This window comes from Taudactylus pleione, unplaced genomic scaffold (genome assembly GCF_031769625.1).
Source record: "Taudactylus pleione unplaced genomic scaffold, aTauple2 ptg000126l, whole genome shotgun sequence".
Classification (NCBI taxonomy): domain Eukaryota; kingdom Metazoa; phylum Chordata; class Amphibia; order Anura; family Myobatrachidae; genus Taudactylus; species Taudactylus pleione.
In genome coordinates this window covers 477,974-495,328 of record NW_028284528.1, presented here as the reverse complement: position 1 = coordinate 495,328, position 17,355 = coordinate 477,974, and the positions used below count along the sequence as shown (strand labels likewise).

At 51.4% G+C, this 17,355-nt stretch overlaps 1 protein-coding gene across 3 annotated transcripts in view; it reads right to left on the bottom strand.

Annotated features, from left to right (window-relative positions):
• Positions 1 to 17,121, bottom strand: part of ACP6 (acid phosphatase 6, lysophosphatidic) — a 71,105-nt gene extending 53,984 nt beyond the window's left edge. The window contains exons 1-2 of one of the 3 annotated variants that reach the window (XM_088472556.1): positions 17,039 to 17,121; positions 13,790 to 14,020 (exon numbers count right to left, since the gene is read on the bottom strand). In XM_088472556.1, coding sequence (XP_088328682.1) covers positions 13,790 to 13,987 — 198 coding nt within the window. In that variant the 5' untranslated portion in view covers positions 13,988 to 14,020; positions 17,039 to 17,121. Of the gene's footprint in view, positions 1 to 13,789; positions 14,021 to 16,963 lie in introns of all 3 variants that reach the window. The other 2 variants (XM_088472553.1, XM_088472554.1) reach the window with 2 other exon arrangements.
• Between the last annotated feature and the right edge of the window lie 234 nt (positions 17,122 to 17,355).

Here is a 17,355-nt window from a genome sequence, read left to right as displayed (position 1 = left end):
GGCTGGTCTAATGTCTAATTTGAGTGGTGAGTGACCCTATTATTACTGGGTACCCACAGCAATCCTACCCTGGGAGACAGACTCTTGTATCCATTATTGTGCAAGGAATATTTTATATATTTTTTTTTATTTTTGGATCACATTTCACTATTTATTCCTATGGGACTTTTTCTCTTGTGCTGTATAATTGACTTTCTGGTAACACTAGACTTTCCCTAAAGGGATTAACACTAAGATCTACATGGGTGTTCTAATTTATTTAGGAGTGTTACAATTTGCATGCTGTGTAACATTTGTATTATTTATTTCAGGAACTGCAGTTCTTAGTATCATATTTATTGTTGCGATTATTATTATGATTAAATCAGTCAACAACTAAACATTCATGTTTGTTACATTTATTTACTAGGTCTCAGGTGCAGACACATACATTTTCTATCCTAATACACAGCCTGTCTGACGTGACCTTGTTGGCATGCGAGGACATTGCAGGGACGGATAGAACTTGGGGAGACGTGCCAGACGGGTTGGGTACGGGATGCCGACGCTTGGGATCCTGGCGGACAAAATCCAGATGCCGGTATCCCGACAAGGTCAGGATACCAACACCTGTCGGTCGTTATCCTAACCTTCCCTCCGCGATGCCTAAACCTAACCCTCGACCCCTAGTGCCTAACTCTCCCCCGAACCCTTCCTCCATGGTGCCTAACCCTAACTCTCCCCCGGACCCTCCCTCCGTGGTGCCTAGACCTAACCCTCCACCCCTAGTGCCTAACCCTACACCTCCCCCTAGTGCGTAACCCTAACCCTCCCCCTAGTGCCTAACCCTAACTCTCCACCCTTAGTGCCTAACCCTAACCCTCCACCAAGTGCCTAACCCTAACTCTGCATCCGCGGTGCCTAAGCCTAACCTTCCCCCTAACCTTCCCTCCACCGTGCCTAAAAATAACCCTCCACCCCTAGTGCCTAACCCTAACCCTCCCCCTAGTGCCTAACCCTCCCTCCCTAGTGCCTAACTCTAACCCTGCCTCCGCGGTGCCTAAGCCTAACCCTCCCCCTAACCCTCCCTCCACCGTGCCTAAAAATAACCCTCCCCCTAGTGCCTAACCCTCCCTCCCTAGTGCCTAAGCCTAACCCTCCCCCAAGTGCCGAACCCCAACTCTAACCCTCCCTCCGCGGTGCCCAAGCCTAACCCTCCCGCTAGTGCATAAACCTAACCCTCCCCCTAAACCCTACCTCCGCCGTGCCTAAACCGAACCCTCCACCCCTAGTGCCTAACCCTCCCTAGTGCCTAAGCCTAACACTCCACCCTTAGTCCCTAAGCCTAACTCTCCACCCCTAGTGCCCAAACTTAACCCTACCCTTAGTGCCTAACCCTAACTCTAACCCCCCCCCCCCCCCTCAAAACCTTCCTCCGTGGTGTGTAAACCTAACCCTCCAACCCTGGTGCCTAAACTAAACCCTCTCCTTAGTGCCTAACCCTGACTCTAACCCTCCCCCAAACCCTTCCTCCGTGGTGTCTAAACCTAACCCTCCACACCTGGTGCCTAAACCTAACCTTCCCCCTAGTGCCTAAACCTAACCTCACTACTTACTTTCGGGGATGCTGGCACCGGAATTCTGACAAGTGTCCGGATTCCGGCACCGGTATTCTAAGAGCTGGCATCCCCTTTGCCGGGATCTTGACCAGATCCCGTGCAGTGATGTGCTGAGTAATCATTTAGGACATTTCATTATCCTTTTGGTTTCTTTTTTTTAACTAATAAGTAATAATAAAGCATCTTTGTATTGACGAACATATTTCCTTTATTATATATATTACTACTTGCAGAATGTACACTACCAATCAAAAGTCTTTTCGCAGTGTAATGTCTGAAATTAAAGCACATAAAGAAACAATTGGAGATAAAAATATAAATCATAGAATAATTTTGTTTAACAATATGTTATCTTACTTTTTCTCGCATCAGAGTAACTTTATAACACCTCTTATATAACCGGGGAGCACACCTGTGGCGTTATTCCTACAATAGATATCACATATTGTACAGAAAACTCTCCCCAGCACAGCGGCAGAAGTTCCCACAATAGGGGGTGTTCAGTTAGCCGCACTAGTTGTGCACCGGAGCTATTCAATTAGGGTGGGTTACCCCGTGTACGAGTCCCCACAGTCAGAATGGAGCTGCGAGGTAAAGACCGAAGAAAAAACACAAAAGCAGATTTGCGCGCAGGGAAGAAAAAACAAGAGATATGGTAAGAACTTACCTTTGTTATCTCTGTTTCTACGAAGTCCATAGGGTCCACAGGGTTGACCTTGGGGTATAGCTGGATCTGGATCCACGGGCACCACGCAGTTAAAGCTTTGCTGCTCCCAGGATGCACTTGGGTCCGTCCTCCTCTATACCCCGCCCCGGCCACAGGCACCTCAGTTGGTAAGCAGCTAAGGCCGGAGGAGGAGACTAAACAGAGAGAAGGAAGACTGGAACACACAAGAAACCATACTCACAGAAATGGGAGACGGAAAACCGGTGACCAGCCACACAGCCCATTTGAAGCCAGGTGCGTCAGGGCGGGCGCCCTGTGGACCCTATGGACTTCGTAGAAACAGAGATAACAAAGGTAAGTTCTTACCATATCTCTTGTTTTCTACTTCAGGGTCCATAGGGGGTCCACAGGGTTGACCTTGGGGATGTCCCAAAGCAGTTCAACTAAGGGCGGGGACGCTCCTGTGCTGAAAGGAGTACCCGGCGCCCAAAGGATGCATCCTGAGAGGCGAAGGTGTCAAACGCATAAAACCTCAAAAACGTCTGAATTGAAGACCAAGTAGCCGCCTTACACAGCTGAACAGCGGAGGCGCCACGTCTAGCAGCCCAAGAGGGACCCACAGAACGAGTGGAATGAGCCTTAACAGAGGCTGGCACAGGTAAACCCTCCTGCGCATAAGCCTCACAAATAACTGAACGAAGCCAACGGGCTAACGTTTGCTTGTTGGCAGGCCAACCCCTCTTGTGAAAACCGAAGAGGACAAACAAAGAATCCGACTTCCTAACCGAAGCAGTCCGGTCCACATAGATTCTAAGTGCCCGGACCACATCCAAGGAAGCCTCACCAGCAGAAAGATCAGGTGACTGAAAAGCTGGCACAACAAGTTCCTGATTAATGTGGAACTTTGAAACCACTTTGGGCAAAAACTCAGGACGCGTGCGGAGCACTGCCCTGTCCTGGTGAAAAATCAGAAAAGGAGGGCGACAGGAAAGCGCCCCCAATTCTGAAACCCTCCTGGCCGAAGCAATTGCCAGGAGAAAAATGGTCTTAAACGTCAGCCACTTGAGCTCCACCGACTCAAGCGGCTCAAAAGGAGGACCCTGCAAGACCCTCAGTACCACCGTCAAGTCCCATGGAGCCACCGGAGGCACGAAGGGAGGCTGGATCCTGAGAACACCTTGGAAAAAGGTGTAAACATCTGGCAGTGTAGCAATCCGTCGCTGAAACCACACGGACAAAGCAGACACATGAACCTTCAGAGAGGCCAGGCGTAAGCCGAGGTCCAAACCCGATTGAAGAAATTCCAAGATTCTGGAAACCCGGAACACCTGCGGATCATAGTTTCTGGATTCACACCACTGAAAATAAGTGCGCCACACCCTGTGGTAAATCCGCGCGGAGGCAGGCTTGCGTGCCCTAAGCATGGTACCAATCACTGAACTGGAGAAACCCCTAGACCTTAAGACGGCTGTCTCAAGAGCCACGCCGTCAAAGACAACCGACCCAGATCCGGGTAAAGGCAGGGCCCCTGAGACAACAGGTCCCGACGCTGAGGAAGGTACGGAGCGTCGATGGAGAGGCACCTCAGATCGGAGTACCAAGGACGTCTGGGCCACGCCGGAGCCACCAGCACGAGCGTGCCGCCGTCCTGCTTGAATTTCCGCAGAACCCGAGGAAGTAAGGATATCGGAGGAAACAGATACGCCAGGTGAAACGTCCATTTCACCGACAGAGCGTCTACCAGACAGGCGCCTGCGTCTCTTGTCCTTGACCCGTAAACGGGCAACTTGTGATTGTGACGGGAGGCCATCAAGTCCAGCTCCGGCAGCCCCCACCTGTCCACGAGTAGCTGAAACACCTCTGGGTGAAGCGACCATTCCCCGGGATGCACATCGTGACGGCTGAGGAAGTCCGCCTCCCAATTGAGGACTCCGGGAATGAAGACTGCCGAGATCGCTGGAACGTGACACTCCGCCCAAGCAAGAATGCGAGACACCTCCGACATTGCTGCCCGACTGCACCGTGGTGGCGTTGTCGGACTGCACCTGAACCGCCCTTCCGTGAAGAGCGGGGCCGGACGACTGCAGGGCCCTGTACACAGCCCGCAGTTCCAGGATGTTGATGGGGAGAAGTGCTTCTTCCGCAGACCAACGACCCTGAAGCGATAATGAGCCGGTCACTGCCCCCCAACCCCGAAGACTGGCATCCGTCGTGAGCAGGACCCAGTCCGGGATCCAAAAGGGGCGCCCCTCGACCAGATGCACCGTCTGAAGCCACCAAGCCAAAGACTGCCGAACCTCCGCGGACAACACCAGCATCTGAGAGCGGATCCGGTGAGGTAACCCGTTCCATTCCGATAGAATCAGCCCCTGCAGGGGCCGGGAATGGAACTGGGCAAATTCCACCATGTCGAATGTCGACACCATGGACCCCAGAACTCTCATAGCTGAATGGACCGACAGGCGGCAACTGCTCAGGCAACTGTGTATCCGCAGCTGCAGGGAGGAGACCTTCTCTGGAGTCAGGAAAATCCGCTGCTGACGAGAATCCAGCAGGGCTCCCAAATGAACCATCCGCTGTGATGGAATCAGGGAGGACTTCTTCCAGTTTATCAACCACCCGTGTGCTTGAAGACAAGCAATGGTCAGGTGGAGATGTCGAAGAAGCACCTCCGGGGAGCTCGCCAGCAGCAGAAGATCGTCCAGGTACGGCAACAGACGTAGACCCTGACCCCGAAGGTGGGCAGCCATAACCGCCATCACCTTGGTGAACACCCTCGGAGCCGTGGAAAGGCCAAAAGGCAACGCCCGAAATTGGTAGTGATGGTTCAGGATAGCAAACCTCAGATACCGCTGATGTGCCGGTGCTATGGGCACATGGAGATAGGCGTCCTGGATATCGAGGGAGACCATATAATCCCCGGGTTCCATCGCCAGAATGATGGAACGTAACGTTTCCATCCTGAACCTGGGAACTCTGAGGTATCTGTTCAGAGACTTCAAATTCAGGATAGGGCGATGAGAACCATTGGGTTTCTGTACCAGAAACAGAGTAGAATAGTACCCCGTCCCGCGCTGAGACTGCGGAACGGGAACAATGACCCCTGCTTGTAGCAAGGATTCTATAGCTACCTGAATCTGACCCGCTTTGGTCTTGTCCAGAGAAGGACTCGTACAGAAAAACTGGTGGGGCGGCCTGAACCGAAAAGACAGGGCGTACCCCTGAGAGACTACTTCTCGAACCCAGGCATCCGTGGTGGTATTGTGCCAACACTGGGCGAATTGGAGAAGTCGGCCTCCCACTCTGGGGTCCCCCAGAGAGAGGCCCGTCCCATCAGGCAGCAGGCTTATCCTCCTGCTTGGAAGAAGGGCGCCGAGCACTCCATGCCTGCTTCTTGGGCTTGGGTGCGGCCTTGGTCGCCCAATGTCTCGGGAAGGACTGGCCCTTGGCCTTACCCTGAACCCGAAAGGACCGAAAGGCAGAGCTCCTCACTTTAGCCGGCGCAGAGGCCGAAGGGAGAAAAGCCGACTTGGACTTAGCCAAAGTATCCACTATTCTGTCCAAATCCGGACCAAATAGTAAATCACCATTAAAAGGCAAGGCCTCCAGACCCTTTTTTGAATCTGCATCAGCCCTCCAGGACCTCAGCCACAGGGAGCGCCGAGCAGATACCGCTGCAGCCGACACCCGAGAAGTGAGCAGGCTGGCATCCAAAGACGCTTCCCCAATATAGGAAGCTGCATCCCGCATCTGTCCCACTAACGCTCTCTGGATATCCGGAGCCTCATCAGGAAAGGTATCCTCCAAGGCATTGGCCCATGCCTCAATGGCTTTAGCCACCCAGGAGATAGCCATGGACGGGCGAGCCACCGCCCGGAAAGAGAATAAATGGACTTTAAACAAGTCTCCACCTTCCTGTCCGTGGGATCCTTCAAAGAGGAGATAGACGGCAATGGCAACGTCGCGCTTTTGATCAAGCGGGTAACGTGGGAATCCACCGCCGGCGGAGTTTCCCATTTCCTACAATGAGCTTCAGGAAAAGGATAGTTCGCCGCCAACCTCTTCTGTGGATGGAACCTCTTACTAGGTAATTGCCAGGCCGCCGCCATATGATCCGATAATTGATCAGACAGGGGGAACACAGTTGAGGTCACCTTGGCCTTTTTAAAGGTAGGAAACTTCGACCTAGGAGCCGGCGCATCATCCTCAACATGTAGGATAGCCCGCACCGCCCTAACTAAGGCTGGAACATTAATGGAGGACTTAGCTTCCACCTCCTGCCCCATGACATCAGAGTCAGAGTCCTCATGGATTTCTCCATCATCTGAGGACACTTCCGAGTCCGACAACTGCGCAGCTAGTGAACTCACAACCGGACGTTTAGACACCCTTGGTGGCACATCACCTTGCAACATGGACTGAAACGCCGAGGATGAAGCCGCCAGACTCTGTACGGAGCTGGATAGAACATCCACCCAAGGCGGAGGAGCCGTCGGAGCAAAACTCTGCAAAGGCACTACAGACTGACACGTCCCTGGGGAAGACTGCACATACACAGGCAGTCCCGAGTAAGGACCCACAGTCTGGGCCCCGGGGGAAGACCGCAACATTTGTGGAACCCTCGGGGAATGGGGGATGGTGGGCTGCGGTAACGCCCTAGAAGGGACCGCTGATGGGACCGATAACCGGTCCGCAATAGACGCCAGCACCTGTGAAAACATCGCCCAAGGAGGGTCCTGTGATACAGGGGGGTTGGAGGGGCCCGGTACCAGCTGGCACCGCCCGCACAGACCATCCTGAGATAAGTCCTCCCCATCAACTCCAGCAGCACAGCGTCTGCAGGAAAATAGCACAGGAGCCACAGAGCGCTCAGTCTCCTCATCAGACATGATACCATAAATCACAAGAAACAGGTATCACCAGAGGAATTACGGTTTTAACACCCGCGCACTCACCAGTATGCGACACAACAGCCCAGATATGGTACTGTGTAGCACACAACAGTATGTGACTGACCCCACAAATACGTGTTTTATATAAGTGAGGGTCTCAGAAAAACGCCCTTCCCCCACACACCTGCCGGGCCGTAGGAGAAGGAAAAGGATAGGTATAAGCTGACAGTAAAGGAGAATAAGTCACAGACAGGCAGCACTAGCAATAGTCACATACAATGCAGAAAAGTTATACTCACTGCACCTTCCGCTACAATCAACCGCCCAGATTCAGTGTCTGGGAGGGCTATAGCGCTGTGTACACTGTCCTTTAGCAGGGGAGAGGTACACAGGGGGACCGGTCCACTTGATACCGCCTGGGAGTCTGCGATGTGCCAGTAAAGATGGCCGCCGGAGACCTCAGAGGAGGAGTGGCCGAGAGATAAGAGCAGCTCAGCGACGCCAGACTCCTAGTTGAAAGGCGCGCTGAGCTGAGGGGAGGAGCCGCTAGACAGGGAAGGCTGCCTCCCCTGGCTAGCAATTAACCCCCGGGTTGCCGGTCCCGCTACCAGCCTGATACCCTGGTGGTCTAGCGGACACGCGGGGTATTCCTCAATTGAGGGGGAGCCCGCCGCCGCCGCTAGCGCCTCCGGTCTGTCCCCAGAGACCGGAGGCTCCTGACTGCATTGAAGTATCCGCGGGCCGCCGCACGCGGCGACCCGCGGCTTACCTGATCCCCGTCGCGTCCGGCAGCAGTCAAGGGAGTCCCCAGAGCCCGGCTAGTACAGGCTCTGGGGTCCCGCCACGATCCCCAGAGCTGTACTGGCGTCGCGGCGCCAGCGGGGAGAAGGAGCGGCAGCGTGGACGTCCTAAAGGACAGTCTGATGCTGCCGCTCTAACAGTGTAAAAAAAGTAGAAAAAAATAAAAAATTTCTCTTTTAAAATAAAGCTTAGCCCCACTGCGACAGGGTGACCCGACTCCGGCCGGGCACCAACTAAAACTGAGGTGCCTGTGGCCGGGGCGGGGTATAGAGGAGGACGGACCCAAGTGCATCCTGGGAGCAGCAAAGCTTTAACTGCGTGGTGCCCGTGGATCCAGATCCAGCTATACCCCAAGGTCAACCCTGTGGACCCCCTATGGACCCTGAAGTAGAAAACATTGTTTCCGCTGTTCCTGTGCCTGAATCACGATTTCTCGGCGCAGGTAAAACTTTGTTAACTCTCTTTCTTTGAAGTCCATAGGGTCCACAGGGATACCTTGGGGTTTAGGTGGAGGTAAGGACCAGGGAGTTAAAGCTGTTGACCCCCAGGGTGCACTGGTCCTTCCCCCTATACCCCACCCTTAAGCCAGAGACCCTTCAGTTAGTTAGCAAGCCAATGGCAGGAGGAGGACAAGAGAGAAGAAAGACTGGTACACAGAAGAATCACACTCTAAACAAGAGGGAAACGGAGACCAGTGACCAGGAAAACCAACCCAGAGAAGCCAGGGTCGTCAGGGTGGGTGCCCTGTGAACCCTATGGACTTCGAAAAGAGAATTAACAAAGGTAAGCTTTACCATAACTCTCATTTTCTTCTTCAAGGTCCATAGAGATCCACAAGGATACCTTGAGGATGTCCCAAAGCAGTATTCAAGGGCGGAGACGCTCCCGAGCTGACAGGAGAATCCGGTGTCCAAATGAAGCATCCCGAGAGGTAAATGTGTCAAACGCAGAAAGACGTGGACCGAGGAGCACGTGGCCGCCTTACAAAGCTACTCAGCTGAGTCGCCACGGCGAGCTAACCACGAAGGTCCCACAGAGCGAGTGGAATGAGCAGTGATGGTAGCTGGCACAGAGAGACCTGACTGCAAGTAGGCCTGAGAGATAGCCGTACGAATTCATCTGGCCAGGGTCTGTTTGTTTCCAGGCCAGCCCTTCTTATGGAATCCATAGAGGACAAATAGAGAATCTGTTTTCCTAAAGGAACCGGTATGGTCCACATAAATCCTGAGAGCACGGACCACATCCAAGGAAGCCGAAACATCGGGTAAACAGAAGGCCGGGACTACAATTTCTTCATTGATATGGAATTTAGAGACCACCTTGGGAAGAAAACCAGGGCGAGTACGAAGAACCGCCCTCTCTGGATGAAAAATCAAAAAGGGGGGGCGACATGACAGTGCCCCCAAGTCTGACACCCTTCGGGCAGAGGCAATAGCCAGAAGAAAGATTATCCTTGCTGTTAAATATTTGAGATCCACTGATTCCAGGGGTTCAAACGGACGGGTCTGCAGAGCCTGAAGAACCACAGGACCTGCATCGCTGAGTGAATGGACACTCGCCAACTGTGGAGTAGTCTGCGCACAAGTTGTTGCAGTGTGGAGATCTTGTCCGCCGGCAGGAAGATTCTTTGAACCTGAGCATCAAGCAGAACCCCCAGATGGACCATTCTTTGGGAAGGAACCAGGGAGGATTTCTTCCAATTGATTAACCAGCCGTGATCTAGCAGAAAGGCAATGGTAACCTGAAGGTGTTGCTGAAGAACCTCTGGGGAGTGTTCTAATAGCAAGAGGTCGTCCAGGTATGATAGCAGTCTGACTCCCTGACAACGGAGATGAGCTGCCATGACCGCCATAATTTCGATAAAGACCCGTGGGGCTGTAGATAGTCCAAAGGGCAGAGCCTGGAACTGATAATGTTGCTGTTGAACAGCAAACCTGAGAAACTTTTGGTGAGAAGGCACTATAGATATATGTAGGCAAGCGTCCTGAATGTCCAGTGACACCATAAAGTCTCTCGGTTCCATAGCTAGTACTATAGAGAACAGGGTTTCCATCCAAAATATGGGCACCCTGATGAATTTATTCAGAGATTTGAGGTTGAGAATAGACGGTAAGCCCCATTCGGCTTCTGAACCAGAAACAAGGTGGAATAACAACCTGTCCCTCTCTGAGATAGAGGGACCGGAACTATCACACCCGCCTGCAGTGATGACTGAATAGCCTGTTGTAGAAGCAGGGTTTTAATTGGGTCCGAGGAAGGGCCTGTGTGGAAAAATTGGCGGGGTGGTTGTCTTAGGAAAGAGACGGCGGGAGGTCCAGGCCTGCTTGGGCCTGGGTTTGGCTGACTTAGAGGAAGCCTGCTGTCGAGGAAAGGACTGGCCCCTAGGTTTGCCTTGGGGGCGAATCCCTCTAAAGGACGTTGTCCGTTTAGCAGCTGAAGCAGAAGGCAGAAAAGCAGTCTTTGAAGCCGCCAAAGAAGTGACAATAGAGTCCAAAAAAATGTCCCCATTGTAAGGGAGTGATTCTAAGGCCTTTTTAGAGTCTGCATCTGCCTTCCAGGACCGTAGCCACAGAGAGCGACGGACAGACACTGACATGGACGATATAAGACTTACGTCCAGCGTAGCATCTCCTATGTAGGAGGCTGCGTTCCTAATGTGAGCCACAAGGGAAATCATGTCCTGAGAGGCGTCCTCAGGGAGGAGCTCCTCGAGGGCATATGTCCAGCCTTCAATTGCCTTGGCCACCCAAGCAATAGCCATGGATGGGCGAGCAGAGGCTCCTGAAAGGGAATACATTCATTTCAGACCAGCTTCAACCTTTTTATCTATGGGATCCTTCAGCGAGGAAGCAGACGGAATAGGCAAGGTACAACTTTTGATCAACCGCATGATACGAGAGTCCACAGCCGGGGGAGTCTCCCACTTCGTACAATGAACAGCTGGAAAGGGATAACAATGGGTCAAGTCTCTTATGCGGCTGAAAACTTTTACCGGGTATCTCCCAGGCAGCCATCACATGTTCAGCTAGCTGATCAGAGATAGGAAAACTCTGCAGAGTTTATCTTCTGTTTCTTAAACAGAGGGTGTTTAGACTATGGAGCGGGTTCATCATTGTCTATGTGAAGTATATCTCTAACTGCTCGAACTAGGGCAGGGATATTAGTCTTTGCCTGTAGTTCCTCTTCCCCTGAGGGAGATTCAGTATTAGACAAATCCACCTCTCCAGCCTCGTCAGAGGAAGCCTCAGAATCTGGAAGGAGCGTGGACTGAGAGGAAACCAGGGGACTTATTTTTACTGGGTAGTGATTTCTCATCCTGTAATATATTTTTAACAGCCTTGGATACCATCATATCTAGGGTAGCGGGCAGAGTAGGTACTGGTATAGCCTGTACCTGTTGTGGCAACCCCATAGGGGGAGTTACAGCCAGTACATTCTGTGGCAACCTCAAAGAAGGAATTACTGCCGGGACAGTTAGGCGGTCTACAAGTGAATTTAGCACCTGAGTAAAGGAAGCCATGGGGTCTCCTGGATAGGGGCTGGGGGAGCTGATGGGCCAGGTGTGTTATAACAAACGGCACAAAGTCCCTCTTGGATTAAATTTTCCTCATTCAATCCTGCTGCACATGACTTACAGGAGAGTAATATGGGTGCAGCAGCTGCTCTGTTACTCTTGCCTGTGTTAGACATATTGCAGAGTGAAATAGCACAACAGTATCAGGCAGATTATCACCACTGTGAATTAACACAAGGGGGAAGTAAGGTAAATAGCTAGCTCAAGCCTGTATAAAGCTGTAGAACTGTAGCACATATATGGCACTGTGTGTAGTGCAACTGCCCCAGTATGCGATAACTAAACAAATCCGATGAGAAATGAAGCATATATGGCCCCTGAATACACCGGTATTGTAAGAGACCCAGAGAGAAAGAATGTGATAGGCAAAGTATGACAGTATAGGAAATATCAAACAGACAGCGCTAGCAGATCGCATACAATGCTGAAAAATAACTGCACAATTGGCACTACATACAACTACTCAGACTGTAATGTCTGGTAGGCAATAGCACTATATAACCTGGTTCCAGGGAGAGGTATGTAGGGGGACCCTGCGTTCCTGGAGAGAGCTGTGGCTGAGCTGAGAAGATGGCTGCGGGAGATCTCTGAGAGGGCGTGGCCGGAGATCTGAGAGGGTGTGGCCGGATCTCTGAGAGGGCGTGGCTGGAGATCTTAGAGGGCGTGGCCGGAGATCTCTGAGAGGGCGTGGCCGGAGAGAAAATGCAACTCACAGTGGTTTATACCTCTGCGAAATCGCGCCCTAAGCTGCGGGAGGGGCCGCTTAAACAGAGAAAGCTGGCCTCCCCTGGCTGATTATTGACCCCAGGGACGCTGGTTCCCCGCACCATGCATACCCTAGTGGTCTTAATGGAGCACGCGGACTTCCCCGGTGTACACACTCAGCGTCCTCCAGTCTGTCCCCTGAGACCGGAGGAAAGACTGCCCGCGCGCAGGTTACCACAAGCTGTAACCCGCCTTACCTGTCCCCTGTGTCTGAGTTGAGGTCAATGGTCATCCCACGGGGCCAGCTAGCGAGGTCCCCGGGGAGCCCGTCAAGAGTACCAGATGGAACTGGAGTCGCGACGCCTGGAGAGGTGCTGGAGTGTCAGCACAGACGTGTCATAGACAGTCTGATGCTGAACACTCAGCTTGTAGCTCAATAAACTAATAAGTCTACGAAATAAAATGCTTATGGGCTGCCTATCGCAGCCCACTGTCTAAACGGTGGTCTGACTCCTGCAGACACCAGAACTAACTGAAGGGCCTCCGGCTTAGGGGTGGGGTATAAGGGGAAGGACCAGTGCACCCTGGGAGTCAACAGCTTTAACTGTCTGGTGCTAACCTCCACCTAAACCCCAAGGTATCCCTGTGGATCCCTATGGACCCTGAAGAAGAAAGGCTATTTAATCGAATAGGATTTCCCCGCTCAGCGGGGATTTTTGTCAGCAATTAGTCGCGGGGTAAACCCTGAGGATAATTGAATACCCCCCAATGCGTCACACGTGTAGGCTGTTTTGCTTTCACCCTTCTGTACAGTTCATCCCAAACCAGCTGCATGGGGTGTGAGTCTGGAAACTCTGCGGCCAATTCCATGATATGAAGCTTCCGTCTTGTTCTTTCCTGGAAGGTAGTTCTGACATAGCCTGGAGGTATGTCCTGGGTCATTACCTTTCAGTATGATGAACCCCTGACCAAATGACTTAGGGGGTTGTAAGTATTATAACCCTCCCTAGTGTTCCCTCTAGGTCCGGCGCAGGGCAGGGTACGCGCATCGCCGTCGTACAGCATGCCAAACCACACACGATGATCTTTGTGATCGATCCCTGATCGTTGTGATCGATCGAAATCGTGCACATCGTCTAAAAAATCTTACCGTGTATGGGCCGCATAACCTCTAGCAGGTTACCGCTTATCTTTGGACCCTTTCAGGTTATTTGCTGCACTTGGAATAACGGACATTTCAATAAAAAATGGAAAACGTGGGCGTTCTAAAACTTCTGACCAGTAGTGTAATATAAAGCAATATTATTCCTTACATACTTACATAACATAAAGGGCTATAGGCGTATGGAGGGAGTTGTTTCCTGTTCTACGGAAATGCTAAATGAGCCTCAGTGAATCTGTTTTGGAGGCCAGGACCTTCTAAAGCGGAGTCATCCTAATCCCTATTATAAAGAAGAACTGGGCCCCTCTTTAGCCATCAGAGGGAGACACCAGAGCACCGATATAGGTCATTCACATGTTCGCTGGAATAGAGGTGCTGCTCTCACCATACCTGTTGGTTGTGTGGGATGGGTTTCAATGGGGTCCGTGCTCCATGACGAAAGACCACCTGCACCAGCTTCAGTTCGTACTCCCGCCGTTGTGTGCGCAATTGTGCCTTGTCCATCTTCCCCTCAGCAGACGCCTTATTCGTCCTATGCAGACAATATATGACAGATCCCAGGAGTCCAGCTCGGGCCCATACGCTCATTGTTGTCCCTCCAGGATGAGAGCTGTCTGATGGCTGCAAGACACAAGGGCGATTGAGACGATCAACATATCACTATTACATTATTACATATCACTTATTACATATCACGTTATTACATGTCACTATTACGTTATTACATATCACTTATTACGATATAACAAAAAGAAAAAACTTCCATGCTAGACCTGGATTACAGACATACTGACACGGCCTGTACCCTGGTTCGGGATTTCCCACTTACGACTGGCCCGAGCTAACAGGGACTCAGTAGCTGAATTTAAGTAACGAGCGTGACTCAAATCAACCAATGAGCGCCTGGGTCCATTCAGTCAACACATAAATGGTTAATCCAGTACCAGACACACATCTTCCTCATGTAATGGATGACACACTCACGTTTTCTATTTAATAAGTGTAATATAAATGCAGACAGGCCCATTCCCTGGCAGAGATGTTGCCTGGTTTGTTTTGATTCATAAGAACATATGTATGACTAAAGGGTCTATGTATTAAGCCCTGGGGAGAGAGAAAGTACCAACCAATCAGCTCCTGTCATGTTACAGTTAACACAATTAGGAGCTGTTTGGTTGGTACTTTACCTCCATTCACTTTATTTCACTCCAAGTCATAGGGGGGGTATCCAATTAGCAGCGCTGCTAATTGACTGCGGCGGGGCTATCCTATTAGCCTCGAAATACCGCCCGACGCCGGCACTTATCGTGGATTTGTTTCGGGACCTGATGTGTCCATGATAAATGCCGTTTCCCCCCCCCCAATAAAAAGCCGAAAACACCTAGGTCTGCGAGCTTATTGCGGACTCTGTGTTTTCGCAAAAAAAACAGGGATAATCGACAAGTTTTTTGCTAATCGCGAGGATCCATTAGCGCTCGAACAATGTTCGGGCTAATTGGATACAGCCCTTAGTACATAGACGATAAATGTTTTACAGACACTCTGAGTGATGTTATTATTTATATAATGCCAGCATACAGCTGTGAGCAGTATGTACTGACTGCCATGACCATCCCGTGTTCTAATGCTCTAAACGCGCCCAGGCCTTTCGCCTAGCACCTGTGGTACGGATGGTAATCTCTTACCCAGCAGACACAGACATGAATTAACCCCAAAGTGGGAAGTGAGAGAATAATTGAATTTCTCTTCCCACTAACTATGGTTACAGCTGTTTCTATATGAAAGATCGTGTTTCATCGTCCACCAACACGTATGTTAAAAGTCTGCATCCTGTGACAGACGTCCCATCGCTCATGTCCCCTGTACCATTTACAAACACAGGGGGCCCTTAAGAAAATCAGGACAAAAGAACAAGGCAGCTTGTCCATGGCAACCAGAGGTTTATTTATTTTCAATCTGTGTTGGAAAAAATAAAAGTCCAGATTTTAAGGATAACCATGCTTGGGCACAGGTGACTTAACTAGTACCTCTAGTCAGTTTGATTATACCATCTGTGCTCAGCCAGGGATAGCCTTAAAACCTGGGCTGTTAGGGTACCTTGAGGACAGAGTCCGGAAACCTCTGTTCTATGCACCAAAGGGCAATCAAATGCATCAAGACCCTTGTTTGTCAAATGCCATGAAATAATATACAGTGCACATCCGCAACTGGATCTGGTACTTTCCACAAATGGGGCTGTGACAATTCTAAGCCAGGGCTGCATTGCATACTAAATATTGTTATTAAATACAAATATCATGAAGTGTCTGAGGTTGCACCATATCTCTGCTGACTGGGGGCCTGATTCACTAGGGATCGAAACTGCGATTGCGGCAGCGATTACGCACGCAGTCCGGCTGCGATGATATGTTAATCCATTGCGATCGCTAAGCCGTCGTAGCACTACATAGGGACGCTGAAATGTAGCGAGTATACCTACAGCCAGCATCCCGGCTGCCGAAACCCCAACGCCGGAATGCCACTACCCGATCAGAAGGCCGGCGCCGGAATACAGACAGTAGTTGGCATGCTGACACCGTAATCCCAACAGCTGGGATGCCTAACCTAAGTATAGCGGGGCTGGTCAGGACTTAGCCGCGGGGCAGGCGAGGAAGCGGGGGGAGGGGTAGATTTAGGCGTCAAGGGGAGGAGTTAGGGTTAGGCACTAAGGGGGGAGGGTTAGGTTTAGGCACTAAGGGGGAAGGTTTAGGTACTAAGGGCTGAGGGTTAGGTTTAAGCACTAATGGGGAGGTTAGGTTTAGGCACTAACGGGGGTGCTGGGATTGTTAGTGTTAGGATTTAGGAACAGAGGGTTAGGGGGAGAAGAAGGGAGTGTTATTATACTTACCAGACCCTAGTCGGGATGCTGAGCATCGGGATGCCGCTGTCGGTATATGGACAGCAGGCATCCTGACTGACGGCATTTCATACCCATTCCAGGGACGCCCACCTTACCTTACACACATCCGTAATACTTAGCAAGACCGCAAAACCATCGAGCACCATCGCAGCCTCACGAATACACTTGCACAAACTCTGACCTTACTCAGAAATCGCTAACCTCATCGCACGCACTGTGTACTCGAGCTGCGTATGGCATCGTAGCGGATCATGTATGCACGCCCCTGCAACGGCGTTGAAACGCACTGGCACGCCTGCGATTCGCCGACCATCACCCCGTCACCGCCCACAAAAGGCACTTCCGATGAATCTGTATAGTCACTCCGATCGCAGTCCCCATCGCAGCGGCCGGTTCACGCATTGCGATGAACGCAACAACCGGCAGATTGCGTGCGCAATCACAGTTGCGATCCATAATGAATCAGGCCCTGGGTCTCATGTTGGGCAGTGCAGTCAGTAAAAGGGCCAATGGCAGGGTAAGAGGGGTATAGGATCACAGACAGAGGGGCACAAGGCTGGTCACCAAGTGAGGAAGCAGGGGGGAGAATGAAAAGGGATTTTGCAGCATTGCAGTAAGGCAAGGAGCTGTTGCTGCTGCTCTCAGTTTAAGGTCATCTCCCAAACCTATGTCCGCACTGGTGTCCAGTCGTGGCAGGGGGGTTCCTGATGGGTGATCCCCGGGTCCTGGCACACACTGACCCCCTGACTAAAGTGCACACAGGCACCCTCTTGTCTCCGCACACTCCTCTGTAGACTCTGCAGCAGGGGTAGCCGAGGAATTGTGGGAGCTGTAGTCATACCGGCGCTCTCTGACGAGCCGGAAAAGGGGCCGCAGACTACAACTCCCATGATGCAAAGCGCCGGGCAGGGATAGCCAAGTCTGGGAAACGGTTGTCGCTCTCAATGTACCTGAGAGGAGCTATTGTTTGGGCTACGGCGCCATTTTGGGAGAGACCATTTGATTTAAACATTCATATTAAAAAAAAGGGAGGGGGGGAATTACATCAATAAAAAAA